Genomic DNA, 16,881 nt, shown 5'->3' with positions numbered 1-16,881 from the left:
CACAAACTGTAAATAAAAAGAAATGGCTGAAAGAACAATCTAAAAAAATAAAATGAATTAATTTAAGTAAAACATTGAGACTAGCACCTGGCATATAGTTAGTGCTGTGTCAAAGGAAATTGGAGGATGAGGGAAGGAAGACCATGGCAGTTATCTTTTAAAAAGTTCAGATTGGTTAGTAGGACATAAAACATGGCCTGGTGTAGCACTCTTTTTCCTTTCCAGCGTCAGCTTCACCTATTTCCAACTACTTCCCCTCATTTCCTGTGCTCTTTGAACATTCCATAAACTTTTAGATTTGTACTCTGCTGATATATAAGATACTTGAGAAGGAAGAAACAGGCTGTGAGCAGTGTCAGAAAGAAGCAGTTGTTGAATTTCAACTCAAATTCTAAATTTTATTTAATTTTTCTGTTCATCATAATTCTATTATAGACTTAGTGATTAAATTGCCATTTAAAACAGTTTCGGAAGACTTCCAGTCTTTTGGAATTTTTATTACATTAAATTGGTATTATTGTCATACCTTATTCTTACTGAGCTGAAAATATCATGTAATGTATATTGGAATGTGAATATTACCATATGGTCAGGGTTGGGGCTCCAGCACCTTTTGATTGATGAAGAAACATAAGTTCAAATACTATGTAGTTAGTGGACAGAACCCAAGATCTTTATAGTTATTTGTATCCCTCATTTTGAAAATGTTTTTATAATTCAGCTAATATTTTAATATTCTTGTTTGAGTTTTGCTCAGGGGTTTTTTATTCCCTTCAAGAGAAAGTGTTACCAGACAGAACTGGTTATGAACTCAGGTTCACCTGCTTGCTGCTTGAAAATCAATAGACAGGTGATGGTGGGAAATGAAAGGTTTCTTTATTCAGGAAGCTGGCAGCCTGGGAAGGTGGTGGACTAATGTTACAAAGCCCATCTTCCCTGTACAGGCAAAGCCAGAAAGTTTTTTAAAGGGGAAGATGTGGGACATTGGGGCTAGGGGTGGCTACCTGCAGGAGAAGGTGGTGCCCAGGCAAATAGTCATATGTTGGCATGGCCCTGAACATACTTGCTGGCATCAGCAGCAGCTGTGTTCCAATGTGGTGAGGACTACTCCTCTGGGGAAGTCAGGTCCTTTACTCCTTAAGGCTGGTGGTCTGCAGTTCTCAAGGAAAGTAGGTTAGTTCATCTACAGACCAAGGGACTTAGGTTAGCAAACAAGGAGTGCAGTAGCTTGAAGCAAGTTAACCATTAAGACCTTTTGGAGTGTTGTTACAGAACACCTTGATAGGGTGTTGCTATTATAGATTAGGTTATTAAAATGCTTATTTTACAAGCTTTTTTTGTTGCCATTCATTATCCTACAATATATTATCTTTATGTTACAATATAAGCTATTCAGTTATTTACTTCAGGAAAATTGAGAATGGATTTGGTATACAAAACATTGAATTTTTAATTTTAGCTAGGATTAAATCATTTTATTTTTTTTAACAGATCAAGAAGTTAGTATATGTTTACCTGGTCCGGTATGCTGAAGAACAGCAGGATCTGGCGCTCTTGTCCATAAGCACTTTCCAGCGAGCTCTGAAGGTAAATAATAGAGTGAGCCAGCAAGTAGCTACAAGGTTGGTGCAAAGTTGAAAGTGTGTGATTTAAAGAACTGGAGCAATAATCTAAATGGCACAATAGTGTTTTGAGAGTTGAAAAGCCTCTCACATTGCCTGTTCAGTGTTCATAGAAAATAATATCTATGACCAACTAGACCTTTCCCAGTGTGTTTCATTTTCTGTAGGTTCCTTTATATTTTATTTAATCATTATCATGCATCAAAGAACTCTTCATCATTATACCAACTGGTGGTTGAAAGTGTGTAATGAGGGGACACGACTTTTTAAAGATAAAATTTATAACTTGTAGCATTTTATCATTGTAAAACTCTAAAAACCCAACATGTTTAGTAATGAATGATCAGCTAGAATTATAACCATTACTTTTCTTGTTCAAACATTATTCAGAGAAATAAACATTTACTTAACTGTTTTTCCTTACCCATTTCCATATACTAATTGTTTAAGTAGCTATTTTCTATTGTTATATTGTACTCTGTGAGCACCAATTAACTGTGTCATAAAGATACTGTTGAAGTGTTAAACCTGAAATTTTGATGAATATTTTTGCACTATTTTTAGGACCCAAATCAACTAATCCGTGCAAGTGCTTTGAGAGTTCTGTCAAGTATTAGAGTACCAATTATTGTACCTATTATGATGCTTGCTATTAAGGAGGCTTCAGCTGATTTATCACCATATGTTAGGAAGAATGCAGCCCATGCAATACAGAAATTATACAGGTAGGTGCTTTATTAATAATACCAGTGACCTCTAATGGTACGTGGAATGTTACATCCCATGGAGGCTTATTTGATTAGCTCTTACAGTTGGTCTGTCCTTATACTAAGTAAACCCAGTGATGGTTTTTCTCCCCACAAACATTCTTTAGATATTTTTAACTTTATTTTGGCTATAGAGACCCTATGCTAGTTTTTACTTGTGAGCCTGTTAGGGCCTGTGATAATTTTATAGAGTTTATAACTTCAAAATGAATGGAATTTGAATTCTCATTTATATAGTGTATCTCTCATGTACATATACATGTATATTATTAGAAAATTAAGACTTTTTTCTGTTTATTGTAGGGTAGAATCTTAGGTGTATTATCCTCTCGATTCACTTTGTTCTTTTTTTTAAATTTCTTAAACATTTTTTATATCTTTTTTAATTTCTTTTATTATTTAAATTCAATTACTTAACATATAATGTATTATTCTTCTCAGATGTAGAGGTCAGTGATTCATCAGTCTTACATAATACCCAGTGTTCATGATTACATCATGTGTCCTCCTTAATGTCCATCACCCAGTTACCCCATCCCTCCACCCATTCCCCTCCAGCAACCCTGAGTTTCCTATGATTAAGAGTCTCTTATGGTTTGTCTCCCTCTCTGGTTTCATCTTGTTTTATTTTTCCCTCTCTTCCCCTGTGATCCTCTATTTTATTTCTTAAATACCACGTATGAGTAAAATCATATGATAATTCTCTTTCTCTGATTGACTTACTTTGCTTAGCATAATACCCTCTAGTTCCATCCACGTCATTACAAATGGCAAGATTTCATTTTTTTGATGGCTGGGTAGTATTCCGTTGTGTGTGTGTATGTGTATGTGTGTATCCCACATCTTCTTTATCCATTTATCTATCGATAGACATCTGGGCTCTTTCCATAGTTTGGCTATTGTGGACATTGCTGCTATAAACATTGGGGTGCAGCTGCCCCTTTGGATCACTACATTTGTATCTCTGTGTCTATCAACTCACTTTGTTCTCCTTTCTCCCATCTTTGGCCCTGATGTTCCCTTCCTTGTCTGATTCTTTTATAGAGCTATTTTATTGAATTTTAAAATGCTAATTTTGAAATGCAGCCCCATACTGTATTTATATGATATTTATTAAATATCATACAATGCCTTAATCCTTGTGGAAAACATATTGCCTAAATAAAAGAGTTATTATCTATAGTATTTGGCATTATTTTCTGTTAGCATTGATTCCACAAGCTTTTATCAAGATCATTTTGTGTTTTGGTGTTGGGTTATATGTGTAAGATAGATGAAAATGGTAGAGGATCTATTATCACTATTTAGGAAAAAAAAATAAAACCAGTGACAATTAATTAAAGGCAATCTATAATTAAATAAGATTTTAGCATATGATATATATGTATATAGAAAGGCATACTAACCATGACTTTGATAGGATATGACTCGGAGATTGTCATATAGAGCTTCATAATGTAAAGATGTAATGAAGTGGGATTAGTTAGGAAAGACTGCTTGGAGAAGGAAGACTGGAGCTAGAATTTGAAAGAATTACAAAGTTTGTTCAAATAATTATAATGGTTAGTAATAAACTTACATAAGTGTGTAAAAAGTAAAAATTCATTTTCTAGGTTAACTGTCAGACAAAGTTATATCATACTTCTCACTATCTTTTCTTGCTTATATACTTGCAGAATAGGATCCAAGCTCACTGTGACAGATTAAAAATCCATCACTGGACCCCATTTTACCTCTCCACCCCCAACCCTTATTCTCCTTGCCTGCAATTTACCGTCCAATAGCTCAGTACTGCCTATTAGTCCTCTACATAAAATAAATGTTTTTAACTTATGACCATCTGTTTAGTCTTGACCTAGAAAATTTTCTCCCTTTTTCAGTTAAAGCCATATTGTTAAGATTCATCTGTTATGTCACTTCTTGTAAGAAACCCTCCATAATCCTTCTTCCTGCATTGGTGCTCTTCTTATGCCTGTTATCCCTTGTACATGTTTCTGTTATATGGAATGATTATGTTTGGGACTTTCTTTACTAGACTGTCTTATTTATCTTTGTATAACTATTCTTCAGCTTCACAGTAAGTGGACAGCAGTTGAATTCCATGTTAGGAAGAAATTATATTGTTATCAGTATTTCAGTGCTTAGAGCTGCTAATAGGACGCATTTCTTAATTTTGTATATATGTAAGCCTTTGCTTATTTTTTTTGTTTTTAGATGGCAGGTTTTGTAATGCATGTCTCTATTATTGAACTGAAATGATAAAAAATTCCTATTTAGGAATTCTCTATTTGTTTTTGACCATTATGTATCCATAGTCAAAAATCATTGCTGTTCTGTTACTTTTTCCCGTCAGTTAAAAGAGGAATTCATCATTTATCTACTTGTAATTACTTTTTAAAGATTTTCCAACTATTTTTTAGAAGTGAAGTTGATATTTAAATACTTTCTTAACGGTATGACTGTCTGGGTTTAATTAATATGAGCAACTTTAAAGAGAAAGATTAGGACATATTTGGGAGGAAAGAAAAGTCCCATTTTATTTCAGATTTGTTTTGTTTCTGTCTTTACATAATTCTTGCTCTCCCTCCCCCCTAAAAAATTCTCTTAATATTCTTGAAATGATTAGCTTCATTTAAAATTTGAATTAAAGGGAAAAAATTTAATGTATGTTCTTTTCTTTTTATGTTTTAGCCTTGATCCAGAGCAGAAGGAAATGTTAATTGAAGTAATTGAAAAACTTCTAAAGGATAAAAGCACAGTAAGTGATAACCTTTTTATGTCAAATTAAAATTGTGTTTTATTTACATAGTATTTTGCCATAGTATATGTGGTATAATTATTTTTACTGATTTTGAAGTGGTATAAATATTAGTGGAGTTCGTTAAAATCCTTGGAAGAACAAAAATGTGTTTATAAAGAGAAATGTTGTATTTAGAATTTTAGCTTATTACATGTTTCTTCATCTGGAATCAGAAGAACAAATGGGGGTGAAAATCCTTTTTAATCTGTGGCTAAATTTTTGACTGCTTTGAGTGTAAAAGTTTTTATTTTAAGCAGTGATTTATTAGGATTTTTAAAGGCTGAATCACCTGGGAACAAATAGTTGTTTTAAAATAAAGTATTAGTAAGCATTAAAGAGATATCAAAAAATTAGAGGAGTATTATAAATGTGTTTTTTAAAAAAGATTCTAAAACATTTTTTTATTTATAGGACTGTTTTATTGCTGGTAAAAGTGATCTTACTGGCTAATGAAAGTCATCTTTTGTGAATGTACTTAACTCCTCCTTCTCCCTTTCCCACTCCCGTTCTTTTTGTATAGTGATAATGAGATCTAGGAACAGTGATGATCCATGGGATCTGCCTGTTTTGTCTGACATAAGTACAACTATTTTGCCTTCTTATGGTTGCTGCTTACATGATACATCTTTTTCTTTGCTTTTACTCTCAACCTGTTGGTAGTTTTGAATCCAATGTGTATCTCCTGTAGACAGCATATAGTTGGATATTGTTTATTAATCACTGTGACAATTGTGCCTTTTGATTATACATGGTTTAATCCATTTACATTTAATGTTATTGATCTAGTTGAATTTATAGCTGCTATTTACTTGTTTTTCTGTCTCATGTCTTTTTGTTCCTCTTTCCTCTTTTACTGCTTTCTATTTACATTAAATGAATACAGTCTTTTGAACATTTTACTTCCTTTAATGAGTTTTTCACTATGTACTTTTTCTTCCCGCTATGTATTTTGAAAATATTGTTTTATACATGAAATTATGGTTGGGGACTTCATTCCTAAGCCATCCAGCATATTTAGTCTGTAATGTAGCAGAAATCTTCATTGTATTTCTTCTATAGTGCTTGATGTAATGTAGGAGGTAAGTAAATATAGATTTGCCCAATAAATGAAGACAGAAAAGAAATTTGATTTCTTTTTGTCTTCTGTCTGGCATACTTATTATCTGCTTCTAGGACCCAGATGTGGAATCAGTATTATTGGTATTATGGTTAACTAGATTTTGGTAATAATACAAAAACATTTGGTTTCTTTGACATGCAAGACATTTGCCAAGGACTGTGGAGAATATAGTAAGATCTGTAAGAAACAGATCCTTTACTTTAATGTAGTTTACCACGATTTCTGTTACATTATAGACTAAAAGAAATTTGTTGCATGGCCCAGGAATGAAATCTCCATTTATAATGTGTGCATGTCTTCCTAAAAAAGATATGTCACAGGTGAAAATTGCAGTCTTTGTAATAAGGCAGAATTGGGTTTGTGTCTAAACTTCTCCCCTTTGGTAGCTATGTATTAAGCCTTCATAAGTGTCAGTTTCCAAATTTGTGTAGCTTGTAATTTCTAATGTATAAAGTTTTGTTTTGAAAGAGCTGTTGTATATATAACCCTGATCATAGTGCCTGACACCATAAAAGGGGGTTAATACATATTCCCAATAAGAAATAAATGCCTGAAAAAGGAATGTAAAGGATAATTTCTTTGTAAATTTGCAACCATTGGTTATTAATTTCTGACCATTTATTTCCAAAATACAGTAGAAAACATTGAGTACTTGTTCATAGTAGGTATTTAGTATTTGTTGAATGATTGTGGAATTAATTTGGTGATAGTAATTAGGTGATAGCAATTAGGTGTTTACTGTCATTTTTTGGAGATAGTAATTAGTAATTACTAATATTTTTGGTGATAATAATTAGGTGTTTACTACCATTTTTAACACTTTGCTTCCCAAATGATGTACATCATATTCGGTGTTTGCAGGTAGATCTTACGGGAGCTTTGATGGTCTGTCACTAATGAGGCACTCCTTTTTCCTAAAGTGTTACATGTTTATGTATTTTTTAACTCAAAAGACATCTATATCTATTTTTCTATCTGTGTTAAATGTCAGTAGTTTATACTGATGCCTCTAATTCCAGTACAGTAGTACGGGGTTCCTTCTAGCCTCCCACCTTTTCAGCTTCTTTCTCCAGCATTAAAAAACGTAGCTCTCATTATCTTCAGTATATTTACTTACTTGTTCAGTCCCAAGATGAAGAGCAAGTGTTTCAGAATTGCTAGCATGTACCTGTGTGGGGAGTGTTGAGATGGGGATTGCTAATTGAATTAAATATTGGTCTAGAGTTGTATTAATATGTAGTCTGACTTCTTTGATGTTACTGTAAATTGAAATTGCTTTATCTTTTTATTGTTAAACTTGTTATATTGGTATATAAAAAAAGCTCTTGATTTTCTGTATGGTAGTTTTATATCTTGCTTCCTTACCAAGTTCTTTTATTTTTGATTTAGTTATATCATTCATTCTCCATAGTTTATTCTAGAAAATATCTCATCTGCCAGTAGAGTGATTTTACTTCTTCTTTTCCAATTCTTATGACTAATTAATTTCTCTTGTGTAATTGACATTTAAAACAGTAAGAATCAGGGCTCCTGGATGGCTCAGTAGGTTAATCATCTACCTTCCACTCAGGTCATGATCTCAAGGTGCTGGGATCCACGTCAGCTCCCTGCTCAGTGAGGAGTCTGCTTCTCTCTCTCCCTCTACCCCTTCTGCCTGTTCGTGCTCGCTCTCTCTGTCTCTCTCAAAGAAATAAATAAAATAAAATAAAAAAACCAGTAAGAATCCCAAATCATTTCTGTTTAAAAATTTCCCAATTAAGTGAACTGTGCACGTCTAATTTATTTCCACATTTTGAAAAGGAATTTGTTATCAGCAGGAGCTTCTTGGGATCACTATCATGATGTTAACGTTGCTATTGCTGCTGATAAATATAAATTTAATGTATTTAAAACTTTTCTTCACTTAACATTTTGACTTTGAGATACATCTTCTGTTGCTTCTTTTAGCCTAAAGGAAGACTTTCTGACAATTAAGATCTCAAAGACAGTGAGTTCTATAACTCTCATTTTAAGGAAAGGTGGAAATATAAACATATTAAAAGAGAATGCATTTTCATTTTACTAGAGTATGACCAATATTTATCATAAAATAGTCCTTTTTTAAAAATGCATCATGTAAGGTTAAGGAATATTGTTATGGTAAGATAACTGGAAGAAAATTTTAGAGCTACTTAGGTAACTATTGTCTAAAGGTTACCTATAAATTTTGAAAGATACCCCACAACTATAGTCAGTAAAATTAAAAGGGAATATTTTAATAATGTTCCATTATCCCCATTCAGCTGTTACAACTTCTCTTTATACAATTTCTTCATTGTATGTTCCTAGATTTACCGTTATCCTCCTGTGTTCTCTATTTAACATATCCTAAATACTCCTTTTTGATGTTTAGTTACAAATTCATTTTTAAAATTTATAATGCTTTCTCTGGTTTGCCTTTAAAAGGTAGAAATCCATTATTTGTTGAGCAATTTAAGCATAGCAGTGGACAGTCTTATTTACAACACCTCAAAAGCAAGGTGGTATTTATTTCTTCCTGTTTCAGGTTAATTTTAAAGAAATCCTATGGATAGCATTTAACTTTCTAATAGAAAACAGAGTTTCTTAAGAAAACAGATTTGGTCAATGCTTACTGAAAAACTCAGTTTATATATTTTTTATGACAGTGTTTCTCCTTAATTTAGCTGCAAAATGATGTTTAATGAATATATTGGTAGTTCATAACTAAACTATGGGGGTAAGACAGCATTTTATAAGTTATTGATTTAATGTTGGTGAAAGCTTCACTGTTGTGGGCAAAAAAACCCCCCATACCTCTGATTTTGTGCAGATGTTTTATTGTGATAGATCTATTATCCAGCTATTAGAAGATAAATGACTGATCTTTCCCATTTTCCATGCCTCAAGAAAATTGAAATAAGAAGGGGAATATCATTTGGGCTGTATGATTAGGGCAGGTTGGATGGCCATTAATTTAAGAGAAGAAAATCTTGGCAGCATTGGCCAACTTACACCATATTATCAATCAAACCTTGATGCACTTCTTGTGATGACCCAGCACTCTCAGGTTTTTGCAACGTTAATTAGAATTCATGACAAAATAGATGCAAGGAAACGTTTTGTACCCTTCATAATTTTATAGAAAATTTATTGTTATTAGAGGAACCATTTGCTTAGTGTGATTTTTTTCATTACCAGCTTGTCAACTAGCATAGATAATCTGGAGAAAATATGAACTCCATAGATGGGGTGTCACTTTTGTTGATGGTTCATGTAGTTTACCTTGGAGCACAGCTAATGGCTGAAGTTCATAGCAACAGCACAGAAAAACATGGCAACCAAGGGAAGATAAATGAACCATGTTTATAGCTTTAATATAAAAAATACATAAATGGAAAACTGCATTTGAATTTGATGAGCTCATTGCTAGTTTTGTTAGAGTGATTTATTTTTCCCCTTATATAAAAAGCTACTATTGACACAGTGAGATGGAAATTAACTGTCTGTTTTTGGGAAACCAATATTTTTGGTTTTAAAATCTGAGTAGATCATTTTATTTTAATTCTTGAGGTTTTATAGAATATTGAACATTTAACAGACCAAAATTACCAATTCTGGCATTGTTTAACCTAGGGTTAGTTTGTTAAATCCGTACAATGAAATACCTAAAATGGTCAGTTTTATTTTGTGAAGATACTTTTCTTTATATTCTAATTATTTTTGTGTTTCCTTAAAGTTTATTTGTACTTAAGTATTTTCTTTTTTCCATTATCGGTTAGTACTTTAGAATTATGTTGTACCTATAGCTCTCAGTTTAATAAATTTAATAACATTTGGTAGCTGATTTTTCTTTTAATTAAACGCTTTGAAAAAGATCTAGGCTTAGGCAAAATGCTTGATTTTACATAGTATTTCTTAAATTGAAACTTCGTTGAATTGCTATTTCAGTTTCATGGACTATTTTATTCTAAGTGGTATTATTTATTTTTGTACTTTAGTATCCTATATCAGTTGATATGTATGTCTTCTATTAATGTAAGATTGACCTATATATAAAATATATCTATGAGTAGATTTCACAAATACTAATTTATTCTATAGTTTGATGTCATGAAGTTTAGTTGTTTTAAGAGATTTTTAAATGATACAAAATCTAACTCTTTAGAAATATTATCACAGAATATAATTTTCGAAGAGTGATTTGTGCAGAGGATATCAAAATGTGGAGATGAAAACATAAACTTAACTTCCTCTCCATATCAATAGCAAATAGGAAATTATACGTATAATACATTTTTTATTTAGTTCACACAAATAATCAATTCTTTGCTTTTTCGATTGAAGTGCATTCATGCTGGGACCAGCAGGCACCAGTACATGGGCAGGGCTGGAGTCAATAAATGCGGCTTCACGTTTATACTGATTGGTAATTCATAAAATCCCCACAGGACTAGAAACTTGTTTAGCATAATAGCAAGTCTATATTCTGAGCTGTTTTCTTTCAATTGTATTGTTGGTTGCATATTAATAAACTAAATGTCAGCCAAGTAGAGGGACAAACACTAAAAATACAAATATCATTGTTATCTAGTATTTTTCAGAAAGTACCATTTCAGTAAGTTACATTTCTATTTAATTGCTTATTTTAAGTCATTGGGGAAATTTTAGACACTAAAATGAAGATCCCTAGTGTTTAGAAGGAATATGATATTAATTTATTTTTTCAACAGTATTATATTGTTGGCTAACTGCACATATATCAGTGGTACATATATAGAAGTATTTGTATATTATGTATTCTACTTAGCTTGTATCTTTATCCCAAAGATATCTTAATTTCACTGCTTTGCCCAAGTATGACAATTACAAAAACAGCACTTATGGTTCATTAATTGGTCTTGGAGAGAGCTGACTTTCGTTGGTAATACATTATTTCATCTTATACACATTGTTACATAGGTTATAATAACACACTAAAATTTTAGCCTGTGTGTTTTCTTTGTAAATGAAATATTGGTAAAAATTAACAGGTGGATTAAAATGTTGAAGATTTGAAAGTGTTTTGTACCAGAAACACTTAGGAGTTCCTCACAAACTTTAAAATAAATTCATTGTCTTTCTCATTTTAAACTGACATGATGTGGTCTTTGTTATTGTCTTGATTATTTTTCTGAATGTTGTTATGTACTAAATAATGAATCATTCATTTGGAACTTAGGTTATCTTTAAAAATGAAAAATGTATATGACGAAAATGTTGAATCCATATATGAACAATTTATTAAAATTTAACTTGACAAAAAATTGTTGGAATTTCTAATACTAATACTTTTAATTGTAATATTTCAGGAAGGTACTAGTTTTTCAGACATGTTACAGGTATAAAATTATTCTTTAAGGGAGTGACACTTAAAATTTGTTATTTATACATGAATAGTCATTTTTTAAATTAAATAACTCAATACTTTAAAATTGTCGTAACACTGATTGTATCTCTGCAATGCCTGAGTAGAATCTTTGATGGAGGGAAAATGTTTTTTAATGAGTTACTATTTCTTCCTTTTCTAGCTGGTAGCTGGGAGTGTTGTGATGGCTTTTGAAGAAGTATGCCCGGACAGAATAGATCTGATTCACAAGAATTACCGCAAGCTCTGTAATTTACTAGTTGATGTAGAAGAGTGGGGACAGGTTGTCATAATCCACATGCTAACTCGATATGCTCGCACACAGTTTGTCAGTCCTTGGAAAGAGGTAAGTGTTGAATGGTCTTCCATTTATAAAGTATACTAAGAAAATGAATGAGCTTTTAAAAATGTGTATAGTTGTAAAATATAGAGATCTGCATATTTATGGAGGACTCCTTTTTTTCATGTTCTTTTGGAAAGCAGGAAACAAAAATAAATGCAAGGATAATTTTTCATTATTTTGGCACTGATTGATATATACTTAATGACATACAAACTTTTAGTATGATACTTGGCAAGAGGCCCTTGTTAGGAGCAGAGCCTGGTACAGTGTTTGCAGTGATATTGCCAAATCATGGATTTTTTTTGAGATTAGTTGCTTTCATATCTTTAAGTTTCAACTGTTCAAGTGACTCACTTGTACAAGTGGGTAATGTGATTCTAGCACATGTGAATTTATACCTAAGAGAATTTCCTGCCTTTGTAGATAAATATTGCTGAACTTTTAAACTACCTTTTCCTAGTTTTATATTTTAAAATGTTTGTTTTCCTTTTTTTCACTTAAGCTGATAGAATTTTAGTAAAGTTTATAATTAAATAAACATTAAAATGAAGTTGTTTTCTTTGTGCATATTAACATTAGAGGCATACTTAATACCCTCTTTATTTAATAGACAGTTGAGGAAATTTTATTACATATTTTGCAATAGAGGTCTTTGTGTGTATATATTTAATATTTAAGTGTAGGTTTTAAATTTGTTTAAAAAAAGAAATTAAATATTACAAGAATAGCACATTCATTCTAATCTTGTGATATTTCTTTTTTGTCATTTTAAAAAGCAGGTGAAGGGGGGTGGAGAGATGGGCAAAATGGGTGAAGTGGAGTGGGAGATAATAGGCTTCCAGTTATGGAATGAGTAAGTCATGGAGATAAAAGGTACAATTTAGGGAATATATTCAATGATATTGTAAAGTACTGCATGGTGATGGCAGCTACACTTGTGGTGAGCACAGCATAATATATAGAGTTGTCAAATCACTATGTTGTACACCTGAAACTAATGTGATGTGTGTCAACTTATATTTCAATTAAAAAGGAAAAAGGAGTATTACAGAGTTTTAAAATCAACTGCCTAAAAAGTAAAGACCAGAAATACCCCAATTATATCATAATGGTTTTATACAAACATATATGTACATACAGTTTGTTGCTCAGTACATTTGAGTGCTGAGTTCATTTCACTTTTGTTAATTAGAAATAAAGTGAGAGGAAAATGTATATAAAATCGAGGAATGTTCATAATATGTATTTTAGATGACATCTTAAGCTCTCAGATGTTTAAGGGGTTTAAATGTTTAAAATATTCATCGATGCTTTTTACAGTGACTTAGTATTGTTAGTATTAAAAAGTATTTTAACATTTTAAAAGTATATATTTATCTATAAGAATATTTGTAATACTGACTCCATCTTAATTTTAATATTAAGAAAGTATTTAGGTTATTTAAAATTGAAATAGTTTTCAATTATTAATATATAAAAATCATGGTATATAGGACACTTAAATTGATGATTGCTTTTTTTTTATAAAGTTAGTTTTATTTGTCACTGAACAAAGTAAACTCTTGATGGCACTTTTGCTGGATTAAGCAACAACATGCCCGTGCTGCAAATGTGTTGGCCCTTTGATGTAAGTGATAACTTTGACAACAGATTTTTGTTGCTAGTAATAAGTTGTTTGATTTCAGCCAGTTCTTTTCCAGAGTGCTGTTCAGATACATTTTTTCCCCCGTTGGAAAGTTATAAAGTAATTTTGACTTGTCTAACCACTGTCACTTTTTAATAAGATTTTAAATTTTACTTTCCTTTCACCATCAAATCATTTTCGGTATCTCTGTGCACATAATCCTTTGCTTTGTTAATTATGTAGAAATTGGAGTTAAAATACATCTTTCCTTGCCATATCGCCTAAAAATATGTAACAGACTTTAAAATCTCTATGTTTGCAGTTTGTCTATTTATTTGTGTTTCTGTTCCTTGAATTTTATTCCATCTTATTTTAGATAAAATTCATGTTGAAAGCTATTTGCAAGTCACAGAGGTTAAATTTTGCACTACCATATATATTTACTCTTTTGACAAGTAATTTAAAAAGTTGGGGCTATATGTATGTATTCCATGTGTTTTCACATGTGGATTCTTTAGACATTAATTATTACAAATATGAGATGAACCCTGGTCCTTGTCCTGGGTATACTGAAACTGGCCTAAGTAGTTTCTTAACTTTGCCACTTATTTGCACTCTGACCTTGGCATTATTCTAGATTATGTGTTGATAGACTAATTCATTAGTTTTCAAATGTGCACGTCAGGCCTCAGGATGCTGTAACACTGCCACAGGAACAACCACAGGGGGCAGTGGTGCTCTAGACTCTGCCCCTCTCTGGGTTCTTGCTTCTGGTCCAAACAGCAGCATTCATCTTTGTCTGCCTTTCATATACAGCTATGAATATGATTTTCTTTGAGAAAGATTCCTTGGCTTAAAGAAAGAAAAGAAAAGAAGAAAACCTCAATAAAATAGAAGATTTGTAAGGGTGTAGCTAACTGTAACTATAACTATTTTTTTTTAAAGATTTTATTTATTTGACAGAGAGAACACAAGCAGAGGGAGAGAGAGGGAGAAGTAGGCTCCCTGCTGAGGAAGGAGCCCAATGTGGGACTTGATCCCAGGATCCTGGGATCATGACCTGGGCCAAAGGCAGCTGCTTAACTGACTGAGCCACCCAAGCATCCCACTATTTTTTTTTTTTTTAAATTAAAGAAGGAATTCAGGTACACAGTGAAATAAAAGATAAATCTTCCTTCTTATAATAACCTCTTGGTTGACTCCGTAGCGGTATTTACTGGCAACTGTTTAATTTCAATTGTTCTAGTGGTTGTAAATTTTACTTTGGATAACACATTTCACTTTATTTATTAATTTAATAAATAAGGTAACAGGCTTTTGTCTTTTTGTATATATATGTATTCTGTTCCATACCAGCAGGAAAGATTTGGAAGGGTCATCCTTTATTGCGGTATTAGAAGTTAGAGATTGTCCAACATGTTATTAGCTTTTGGTACAAATACAATTTATAAAATTAAGGTTCAGATGGATTATCATCATTTAGACCATGTCCATGCTTACTCTTTGAGTTAACCCATCTCAGACTTTCTGTATGGCTTGTCAGAATTCTGTTTAACTGAGCAGCTTTTCAGTGTGCAGTCCAGCCACTTGTAATCTTAGAGGCTTTTTGGCCTAGAGTTTTAAGTTGCATCCAATTTTTTAGGACTACACGTGGTAATTTTTAATTTTAAAAATGAAAAATTTTAATTTTAATTAAAGGGAATGCCTGGATGGCTCAGTTGGTTGTGTCTGCCTTCAGCTCAGGTCATAATGCTAGGGTCCTGGGATCAGGAAATCAAGGGATTTCTTTCTCAGGTACTAAGATAATATGTGAAAAATAACATTGTGATACTTTAAGTTTAGCAATTTGTTATTTTGCTGTACTTTTGTAGTATTTTGAGATAGGAAAGTAGCGATTATTACACCCATTTTATAGATAACAAAACTGACGCATATAGATTTTTAACAACTCATGTAAGATAATATTGCTTATAAAATGTGGAGCCAGAAATATGAATAGAGTAATCTGATCTCTAGGTCAACAGTCTTTCCTTTATTTTCTGTTACCTCATGACCTTTTTTTTTTACCTCATGACTTTTAAATTAAAATATCTTTTTGCTTACTTTAATAAGTTACTCTGTGTTTGCTTATTGCATTCCAATTGAAGCCATATTTGAAGCCCCCCCAAACCATAGTGCTTGGACATTGCAATTAGGTAACAACTATAATTAAATTTGCTTTTCAAAGAGAAAAATCGTGTTTCTCATTGAATTTTTAAAACATTTGTTTATGTTTATATGCTTGAAAGGTAACAAAATTGTTTTTTTTGAGGAATTGAAAATTAGTAGAAATACTTTTTGAGATGAGCTGATGTAACATGCTTTTGTCAATAAGTTCTCAAATGAACACATCATATACAAACAAGCTTCTTCAGGGCAGAAGAGATTTTTAATTTAGTTTATTTGCATCATTATAGATCAGTGTTTAGGCTGTTTATATGTAAATGTATGATTTGAGGAACAATTAAGTGTTGACAAAGTAGATTGCAGTCATATCAATTGCAGTGCATTTTCCATAATTTTTCTAACTGACATCTTTGATGATAAATAGTGGATGCCAAGTCAAAGCCGATTATACAGTGCACTAGGAATTCATGGGGCTGTCAGGGAGAAGACCGATTGACTTTAAATTTACATATTAATGAGAAGATTTGTTAAGAGGGTGCTTGACTATAGAAAATAACAGCGTATTTATAGGGCACGACATTTTATAAATAAAGCTGATGCAGGAAAATGGAAATTAAACCTTTTAGGTTAATAAATTCAAGAGACTGCTAAAATGTATATTTGCATTTTTATTTTCTCAAATTTACCTTATTCTTTGCAGTCCATGTAGGTTTTTTTTTTTTTATTCTAGGTCAAGTTTGTATAATTTTCAAGGATATAAAATTACTTAAGTATTTTCTTTGTGTCACTCAAGCCGATTATGGGAGAATACTTGAAGCATAAATGTAAATCTCTTAAGATTAAAGTTTCTTTGGTAGAAGTAATGGATTTAAAAAAATAAATGTTATTAAAAAAAAAAAAACAAGTAAATTTTAAGAGTATTAAAAAAACCCAAAACCCTTTAGTGGTGTTAATTATAAACTGAAAGAAAGCTTGGGCACACTGGGGCCTGACAGAAAGTTTTTAATTTTATGAATCTAGCTCTTTAGAAGTTAA

At 31.8% G+C, this 16,881-nt stretch overlaps 1 protein-coding gene across 3 annotated transcripts in view; it reads left to right on the top strand.

The window, feature by feature from the left end:
* Positions 1-16,881, top strand: part of AP3B1 (adaptor related protein complex 3 subunit beta 1) — a 259,999-nt gene that overhangs the window by 70,297 nt on the left and 172,821 nt on the right. For all 3 annotated transcript variants that reach the window (XM_027606180.2, XM_027606181.2, XM_027606183.2), the window contains exons 4-7: positions 1,492-1,587; positions 2,187-2,347; positions 5,081-5,147; positions 11,877-12,059. In XM_027606180.2, coding sequence (XP_027461981.2) covers positions 1,492-1,587; positions 2,187-2,347; positions 5,081-5,147; positions 11,877-12,059 — 507 coding nt within the window. The remainder of the gene's footprint in view (positions 1-1,491; positions 1,588-2,186; positions 2,348-5,080; positions 5,148-11,876; positions 12,060-16,881) is intronic.

Source organism: Zalophus californianus, chromosome 5 (assembly GCF_009762305.2).
Source record: "Zalophus californianus isolate mZalCal1 chromosome 5, mZalCal1.pri.v2, whole genome shotgun sequence".
Classification (NCBI taxonomy): domain Eukaryota; kingdom Metazoa; phylum Chordata; class Mammalia; order Carnivora; family Otariidae; genus Zalophus; species Zalophus californianus.
This window is presented reverse-complemented; position numbering and strand designations above follow the sequence as displayed.